The following is a 9227-nucleotide window of genomic DNA, read 5'->3' as shown; positions in this document are numbered from 1 at the left end:
AGTGTTAAAGGCACAGAGTAGGCTGTCCCCTGTGCTGTGCTCTACGAAACCCTGCAGGGCGTGAATGAAAGGCCTAGAGATGGCAGACACAGTGACCTGAAGATACTGCAGATGACACAAACCTCCCTGCTTAGGATCCAAATTACGGGCACCAATAACCAGATAAGACACCAAATTGGCAATGAAAATAATCTGCTCCCTGCCTCTGAGAACCTAGAACCAGGTACCCATAGAATAGAATGGCATTGGAAGGTGCAAGAAGGACAAAAGTTGTGTGGCCTACTTGCTACCCTAAGGGAGATTGTTGGTGGTCAAAGGCTTTCTAATACCCCAGCAATGGGTACATAATCTGCAGACGTTGTGGTCAACACTCTGGATTTCACCACTAAGGGGACCTTAATCATGTCCCTCCAGCAAATCAGGACTCCCCCTTCCCAGACACCAAGGTGAGACTGATAGGCCTGTAGCTACCAGGATCATCTTTCCGGCCCTTTTTGAAGATGGGCATCACATTTTTGAAGACAGGCATCATACTTGAGGCATTCTGGAGGAAAGTAGTTGCTGTTTTTGTTTGTTTGCTTGCTTGTTTCGCCCCTTATTTCTGTCCTTACTGCTGTTGTGTTTGAGTGAATCCTTGCTTGCTGTGGTCTGGGAACTTGTTGCTCTGCTGTGCTTTGGAAATTGTTTGGAAAGCACTGTTGTGCTTTCCATCATATTAAAATAGTTAATAATATATATAAGTAATGTAACATTTTAATGTTTAATATTTCTATCATGAAGGTAAGAAAAAAAGGAGAGGAACAAAACCATAGAACTAAGGGGATTTTAGATTTTATAGCATCAGTCTGGTTTGATGTAGTGGTTGTAACTCTTTGTGAGGTCTCAGTGCCGAGTGTTTTTACAAAGCAGTCCCACAACTACACAGCGTATGACCAACCATTCTCACTTGCAGTTCATGTTTTAATGTAACACTGCAGAGAAGAAAAATCTAAGGGAAGAAAAAGGAACTAGAACCATCTCTCTAAGTGTGTGAAAAGCCAATTCTGCTTCAGCATGACCCAATCTATGGCATCTCAGCGTTCAGCACGGCATCATCATCTTGCTGGCGGTCCTTCCCCGTGACTAATGCGGATAGAAAGCTGCTTCCCGACCTTCCTCGCAGCCTGGACTCCGTGTGGGAAGCCCGTCCGCTCCTCCTGACACAACCGTGGCCCCGGGGCAACCTCTGCTTCCACAGCACTTCAGTCCCGGAGCCAACAGATCGCCCCCACAACGGCACACAGCCCTTAGCCCGGCTCTTCCCACTCTGGACAAACTTCATTCTGCGCCGGTCCGGAACCTGAGCTCATCGTAAGGCGCTCGGTTTCCGCAGAGCGCCCGCACCAAACATGGCCACGCCAAACCCTGCGAGAGGGGCGGGGGCAGTGACGGCACTGCCAAGCCCCAAGATGGCGCCGGCTCCTATTGCAGTTCAGAACCCATTCCAAGATGGCCGCCCCCTGCGGAGCGTTCTGCTGCCAGGATCCAAGATGCCTTCCTTCCCCCCCACGCCTTCGACGTGGCCTGATTCCGTTCAGGCCTCAGCAGCGCCCTCCAGACGGTGTGTGACCTCATCAAAGATGGCTGTTGGAAGAGCCCCCTCGTATTAGATTCTTATCCCTCAGTCCTCGTTAGAGCCTGAAGTTCGTCTGTGACATGGCGGCGGCTGAGCTGGAGTACGAGTCTGTCCTCTGCGTGAAGCCTGATGTCAACGTGTACCGCATCCCGCCGCGGACATCCAACCGCGGATACAGGTCAGAGGGTGCCGTGGTGCCGGGCCGGGCTGTGCACGGATCCCGTACCGCCGTGTCGCTTCAAGGGTGGCTCCGTGACCGCCCTGGTGTGGCCCAGCCCTTGCTGCCCACTCAGTGGGCTGGGGAGAGAACGAGGAAGGGCCAGTGATCACATCAGGGTGGCAGGGTGCTGCTGCAGCCGGTGTGTGAGGAAAGATGGGTGTCAGGATGGAGCCCGGTGCTTTGTGCCCCCATGGAAGCAGGGGGCAGCAGCCGGCTTTGCTTTTTGCCTCCTAACCGAGATCAGGGATATCGGATTTTATAATCGCTGGGACAGAGAAGGGGGGAAGCCATAAGCAGATCTGTGGAGTAAAAAGCTACTTTCATGTGTGAACTTGGGGTCGTACCATTACTGTTGTCCTGGTAATAGATGTGCATCCTTCCCCACCCCCTCCTCTTGTTGTCTCTGCAAAGCTGGCACAGCTAATGCAGCATGTGGCTCCGGTGTTCACAGAAGCGATCAGCTGGTGTGATCCCTTCTGAGTGAATAAGCAGGGAATTGAAAAGCGGGTTCTTGTCGGTGCTAGTGCCTGCTGAGCTGCTCTCTAGTTGCAAGGAGATCAGAAGTACTTTCTGAGGTCATAGCACCTCTAGTTCTGCTGATTTCAGCTACAGACAATGTACTGAATTACACTGATAATTTTTAATTGCATCGTGTGCTGTCTGCCTTAGCCCGGGAGCATTCCCTCCTGTACTGTGGAGGAATGGGAACAGCCTAGCACATCATATGCAGGACATAAGAACATGTTAGTGATTTGCTATGCTTTTTTCTAAGGGGAGTCAACTTTAGCTCTCAGTTTGAACTGTTCCCTGAAACATGAGTTAGATATTGTAGAATCACAGAATCCTTAGAGTTAGAAAGAATCCTTAATGGTATAGTTCAGCTCCCTTGCAATGAACAGGGGCCTGCAAAGCTAAATCAGGTTGCCAAGGGCCTGATCTAGTCTTGCCTTGAAATTCTGCAGGGACAGGGCATCTACCACATCTCTAGACAGCATGTTACAGTGCCTCACCAGTCTCGCTGTAAAATACTTTTTCCTTTTGTCCAGCTAAATCTATCCTCTTTGAGCTTGAAGCCATTTCCCCTTGTTCTGTCACCACAGACCCTGCTAAAGACTCTATCCCCTTTCCTGTAGCTCCCCTTTAGATATTGAAAGGCTGCTATCAGGTCACCTGTGAGCCTTCTCCAGCCCCAGCTCTCTCAGCCTGTCCTCTAGGAGAGGCATTCCATCCCTTGGATCATTTTTGTTGCCCTCCTCTGGACAGACTCCAGCAGGTCTTTGCCTCTCCTGTACTGAGGACTCCAAATCTGGATGCAGTATTCCAAGTGAGGCTTTCCCAGTGCAGAGTAGAGGGGCCAGGATCACCTTTCTTGACCAGTTGGCCATACTTCTTTTGATGCAGCCCAGGATACAGTTGGCTTTCTGAGCTGTGAGACTACATTGCTGGCTAATGTCCAGCTTGCCACCCACCAGTACCCCCAGGTTGTTGTGGCAGGGCTGTGCGCAATCCTTTCATCCCCCAGCTTATATTGGTAGCGAGAGCTGCTTCACCTCAGGTGCAGGGTTCTCCTGGGCCCACTGCTCAGGACTATCTGGGTCCCTCCAGATGACATTCTGTCCCTCTGGATGGGATAATCAAGTGTTGAACTTTACCTTTTGATATTTTACCCAGTATATGTAACCTAGAAGCCTCTAGATTCAGAGGTACTTGATGTTATTTTACAACAATGGGGTAGAATAATGGATTGGCTTTTCTTTATGCTAGGTCTTCCTAGAAAATACTCATAAACTGTTTTTTAGTCCCTTCTGGATTTACTGTTCCAAGTGAGTTTTTGGGCTTCAGTCTTTTCTCTTATGGAAGCTTATAATGGTAGAGATGAGCTGATGTTCTCTGCTTGTTGTCTGTTTCCCTTTATATGGAGGAAGGACAGACCTATCTGAGTTATGTTTGTAGACTGGCAGCAGTAGAGAGGTGCTGAGATCTCGTGTGTTGTTTGAATAGAGAAGGCAGCCTCATGTGTTGAAGGTTTGGGAACAGAAACTTTAGCTGAGCTGGTTGGGCTGAAGGGCTGAGATGCAGTCAGTGAACAGCTGCTTTTCTTTTCAGGGCATCTGACTGGAAATTGGACCATCCAGATTGGACGGGAAGACTTCGTGTCACCTCCAAAGGCAAAACTGCATATGTAAAACTAGAGGATAAGGTTTCAGGTAAGTGGAGTAATGTGGCTTGTTGAAATTGTGACAGTGGTTACTGATTATGAGCCTGCCCATAGCTGTGTATGACAGTTCTGGACATGCTTTAGAAAAATGTTTGCTTTCCTCAGTACTTCATTCTTTGTTTGTAGGGGAGCTCTTTGCCCAGGCTCCCATAGACCAATATCCTGGCATTGCAGTGGAGACTGTGACAGATTCCAGCCGTTATTTTGTGATTCGGATTCAGGATGGGACTGGTGAGTTGAGTCATGTATGCTAAGTGCCAGGGGTGGAGGACACTCAACCCAGTGAAGCTGTGTGTATGTGTGGTGGTTTGAGATAGTGATTGGAACACTGAAAAGGTCGGGTCAAATGCCCGGAAGGATGGGAAGGAAAGGTTGATGCAGAAGGGTTCTCTACATTGCAGAGTCCGGGGGCTGGGGAGGAGCATTTGGTTTCTGAGGGTACCACATGGCAGGAGTGCATCCTGTAGGCTAGGAACAGTGACATTCTGTGAGATGCTGATTTCAGCAGTAGATCAATTGGAAGGAGGTAGCACAGAGCGGTTGTTGGAGTGAATGAACACGGGCCCATTCACAGTGCATTTCCAATGACTCCTTCTGTCTCCTTGCTAGGACGAAGTGCTTTTATAGGCATCGGTTTCACAGATCGTGGTGATGCCTTTGACTTCAATGTGTCTTTGCAGGATCACTTCAAGTGAGTTGTGCTTTTCTGGAATGCTATTTTTTCCTCTGGCCCCTGGAATGTGTTGGGTGGTGGTGCTCATTCACTTAGCAGAGGTTTCCTTGGGAAGGACATGAAGCCCTGCTCTGGCACCATTAGGAATGCTTGAATGTATTGCCAACTGTCATGTGAGCTGGGAGTCCTTCAGGGTCTAATCTGGAAGCAATAGGTTTGTTTGGGTTTGAAGAGACTTTTAAGACCATCTAGCTCCAGTCTCCCTGCTGTAGGCAGGAACGCTTCCCACTAGACCAGGTTGCTCAAAGCCCTATCCAAGCTGGCCTTGAACAGCTCCAGGGAGGGAGCATCCTGGGCACCTCCTGTTCCAGTATCTCACTGTACTCACAGTGAGGAATGTCTTCCTGATATCTAATCTGAAGCTACTCTTTTCCTCATCCCGTTGCTGTATGCTCTTCTTTCCTACATACCCTCCTCAGCTTTCCTTCTGGCCCCTGAGTCTTATTCTTAAATCCTATGACACTACAGACAGTCTCTTGGGTTTGTCGTTTTTTGAGCTTTTTGCTGTACTACGCTGGGAGTGGAGGGGTATCTGGTTTGAAAAGGCAAGATAGTTACTTGTCAGGTTGTGGAAAAGAATCACTCTGCTCCTATTTGCCACAGTCTCTTATCTTTCTTCTGTCTTCTTTTTAGGTGGGTGAAGCAGGAAACTGAGATCTCCAAGGAGACCCTGGATGCTGACACACGTCCTAAATTGGATTTAGGGTTTAAGGAAGGGCAGACCATCAAACTGAGCATTGGGGTAAGGAGCCCAGTCAACCCTGTCTCTTTTTCTGGATATTCCAGTAGATAACCTTCCTCACTTGTCCTCTCATTTTTTATATAGAACATGACAACAAAGAAAGGAGGAGCAGCCAAGCCTCGTGTGTCTGGATCAGGGGGCTTAAGTCTGCTGCCACCCCCACCAGGAGGCAAAACTGCAGCCCCTTCGGTCCCTCCTGCTTCTTCCACATCAATTGCCAACCATGTCACACCACCACCCGTACCGAAATCCAGTAACGTGAGCAGTGCAGGTAAATGTTAACATAGAGCAAACAACCTATCAAATGTTAGCAGGCACAAAGAGAGAGAGCAGAGGCCTGTGTCAGGGAAGGGATGTTCAAGTTCATTGTAATATCAACAGAGCAGTTAAAAAAAAACACCGATGAAACTTGATGCACCCTGAGGTCTTTTCCCTCTTTGACCTGAGGATCTCTGTGTTTGTTTAATAATGTTAGCCCCTCGAATAGCATTGTAGCTGTTCTCCTTGCAAAAGGAGAAAACAAATGAAGTGGCCGAAATGACCTGGACAGGTAGATATGGAATTTAAGTACTTGGATTCTTCTGAACTTGTATGTGCTTTAGGGGCACTGGCAGAGCTGTATGGAATGTTCAGAAAAGGAGTGCTCAGTTGCTTGCTTTTTGTAGGGAAATACAAATAGCCCATGGTTGTTGAAAGGTGCAGGAAAAGCACTTCCAGAAAGGCTTTAAACAGGGAAGGAGGTAGCTTTTAGTATGAAGACCAGAAGGTACAAAATATAGTGAGACTGGGCTGTAACAAAGAGGTTGCTGTGTCTTCTGGATGCCGAATTAAATGCATGACCACAACGTAGCACTATTTCTGAATTCATAGATCTATACAGACCTGAGTGAGAAGAAAGCACAAGCTTCTGAATAGGGCTGGGCTGCAGTGTGTCATTTGTACTGATAGCAACTGTTATGATTGCTGTGCTTGTACTGAGTCTAAACCTTAGGTCCCCTCGGAGGAGATAATATGTTATAAACCTGCCAGTTGATAAGCTAGATGGAGGCCTAGTGGTTCCTGAAGACAAAATAACCCTATAGCAGGAGCTGGAGCCTCAGTGAACCTTTGACAAAAAGGGCTGCTGTTAACACAGACTAGGCCCTTAAAAATTCTCTCTTCTTCTGAAGAGCTGGAGTCCATTCAAAGGTTCTGTGCTACTGCATCCAGTAGTTTGTATAACGTGACAGTTTAAATGCCTGCAGGTTGTTTTTGTTTCTTTTTTCCTACTAACTTGACAGATTTCAGATTTTTCCTTTTCTTCTCTCTCAGGTATTCTATTAGACTTAGATGCTCCCGCATATGCATCCAAGACACCAACGTCAACTGCCACAGACGTCTGGGGAGACTTCAACACTGCATCCAGGTAAACTGTGATGGAGGGGACTGTGCACAGGAAGGGTGACATTCTAATGTGTGCTGAAGGAGCAGTGAGTTAACAGGCTTTCTTAGGGGTACACGTTTGATTTTTCTTTCTTTCTTTCTTTCAGTGGTGTTCCTAATCAGGCTCCTCAGCAGTCCAACTGGGTCCAGTTCTGAATGGTGAAAGCAGTGGAATGGTATAAACTGAGGACCAAGAACCTAGAGGCACAAATGGAGTCACAGGGGGCACAAACCTCTCCAGTCTACAATCAAAAACAAGTCAGGACAATTCTTTTTTTTCTTTCTTTCTTTTTTTTTTTTCTTTTTAAAGCCAGATCTTTATTTCAGTCAGAACTTGCTGTTTTTGATTCCTGCAGTGAAACCCACTGAACCTGAAGAGAATATCCTGACTCCTCACAAGGTGAGCAAAGGGAAGAGAGCCTCATCTCTTTTACTCACTTGGCTGTTGCATGGTACATCCTAGTTCTTCTCTATTTTTCCATACAAGGAAAGCAAGAATCCTAAGGAAAGTGCACACAGGAGGAGTCTGGGTAGATGTCTCTGGGTTCTTCATTCTTGATATTTTTTGGTTACAGACTGCTTTCGGCATCCGCTTTCAATAGCGACTTGAATTGCTGCAGCTCGGCCTTCAGTGCTGAAGGCTGTGAATTTCAAACGGAAGCTGTAAGCTATCATGTTTCTCCTGAGTCTTAACACAAAATGCAACTTGATTAATTATGTCTGTAGTGAGGAGTGAGTCTTGCCACGCATGCAGTGCATTTCCTTTTGTTGGTGCATTTCTTGGTAGTACTGGATGTTCCTTTGCTCCTATGGGAGGAATTGTGCAAGTCCTCGAGTAGACTTGCTGCCCCTATGATTTAGCTGCGGCTGGACACCCCATCATTAGGCTCTGTGCTTTGCTTGTGGATTCACTGGAGGAATTTCTCACTTTCTCCTTTTTTTCCCCACTTCCTTCAGGAAAATAAAACCTCATTGTCAGTGAGCTGTTTAAATGGAAATAGCTTTGGAGAAAAAAAAAGAAAAAAGCCTGGTTTTGTAATTAGGTAGTTACTTGTGCTAGATGTCAATCTAGTTATCCCACTACTCAGCATTTCATGTTCCTGTGACACACTACTGAGCCCTGACCTTTATTTGTCAAGTGATACTTGTAACAGTGAGAAGTTAACAGCAAGTATTACATTTTCAGGCCACAGTAAGGACCATGGTGGGACAGGCTGTTAATTTCTGGTAAAGAGACAGTCACTCTCCTGTTTTCATCTCTTATCATTTAGGCAAGAAATGGATGGTAGACCCAATCTTGAGCTGTGACAGCCAAGGTAACCCACCTAAGTTCCTTGTGGATTTTCTTTTTAGGAAAGTTCTTGAAGGCCCTTTGTACATTATTTCATTTCCAGCAGCTGTGGATGTGATTTGGGGTGCAAATCTGCTGGTAAATTTGGGAAAGCCTGCCGGCAGGCTAAGACCTCCCAAGCCCCTCCATGCTAACTGCCAAGCCAGAACACTAGCCAGGATGATGGCCACAATGACTAGAACGCTAGCACTTGGGTGCTTCACTAGAAGGCTTCTTCCCATTTTCAACACCAAACCAGCTCAACATCAACACTTCTGTAACTGGGATATGCAAGTAAATAGTACCCTTTGGGATCAAGATTTTCTGGTGAGGATGTTAAGAGAGAGAGTAGTTAGTTGTTTGCACTTGCAAAGCTCTTTATCCTTTTACTACATTGAGGGCATTCTGGGGACTGTGTTTCACTGAGACCATCACTCTTGGAAGTAAAACTATTTTTGAAAATAGCTCTGCACTTGTGGTAGTGGGGACAAGACTGCTCTTAGATGTGTTTTAAGCACTCATTCAGCCCTGTTAACCTGGCTTTCTTGGTGTTCCCCTGTTCTTTCCTTCCTTTCGCCCTCCCCCCACCTCCCAAGTCACTTCTGCAGTCTTAGTATACTTAAGCTCCTTGCCTGCTCAGAATCTGTGGGTAGCTATAATACGCTAGCTAAGCGATGGACTCCACTGGTTGGCTTCCCCCCCCCCTTCCCATAGCATTGACAGGTCCTGTCATTTCAACTACATATCAGTTCTCCAAACCAAGGATGTTCATAGCACCAGTTAAAACTAATTAGGAGCCTCTTCCATGTTGTCTTAGTATTCTGGAGATAATGTATGATGTATTTGAAAAAAAAAAAAAAAAAAGCAAAAATTAAAGATATGTATATAAAGCATAAAATGTATTGGTGAAATGATGATAATTAAAGAAGTAATGCTGGGGAAAAGAA

General features: G+C 46.6%; 1 protein-coding gene across 1 annotated transcript; it reads left to right on the top strand.

Moving 5' to 3' along the window:
• Positions 1 to 1455: 1455 nt before the first annotated feature.
• On the top strand, positions 1456 to 9227 carry NECAP1 (NECAP endocytosis associated 1). Its single transcript, XM_015871879.2, has 8 exons — positions 1456 to 1793; positions 3942 to 4042; positions 4180 to 4284; positions 4663 to 4744; positions 5420 to 5528; positions 5613 to 5799; positions 6840 to 6933; positions 7058 to 9227. The coding sequence occupies exons 1-8, from the start codon at positions 1696 to 1698 to the stop codon at positions 7104 to 7106; spliced, it is 825 nt and encodes a 274-aa protein (XP_015727365.1). The 5' UTR covers positions 1456 to 1695; the 3' UTR covers positions 7107 to 9227.

Source organism: Coturnix japonica, chromosome 1 (assembly GCF_001577835.2).
Source record: "Coturnix japonica isolate 7356 chromosome 1, Coturnix japonica 2.1, whole genome shotgun sequence".
Classification (NCBI taxonomy): domain Eukaryota; kingdom Metazoa; phylum Chordata; class Aves; order Galliformes; family Phasianidae; genus Coturnix; species Coturnix japonica.
Note: the sequence above shows the minus strand (reverse complement) of the source record. Positions and strands in the feature narration are given on the sequence as shown.

What these genes read in the sequence shown, in the direction of transcription:
- NECAP1 (XM_015871879.2), top strand. Translation starts at nt 1,696, where the DNA reads ATGGCGGCGGCTGAGCTGGAGTACGAGTCTGTCCTCTGCGTGAAGCCT. An exon ending in ACATCCAACCGCGGATACAG is followed by an intron (nt 1,794 to 3,941) that starts GTCAGAGGGTGC and finishes TTTTCTTTTCAG; the next exon opens with GGCATCTGACTGGAAATTGG. An exon ending in GACTTCAACACTGCATCCAG is followed by an intron (nt 6,934 to 7,057) that starts GTAAACTGTGAT and finishes TCTTTCTTTCAG; the next exon opens with TGGTGTTCCTAATCAGGCTC.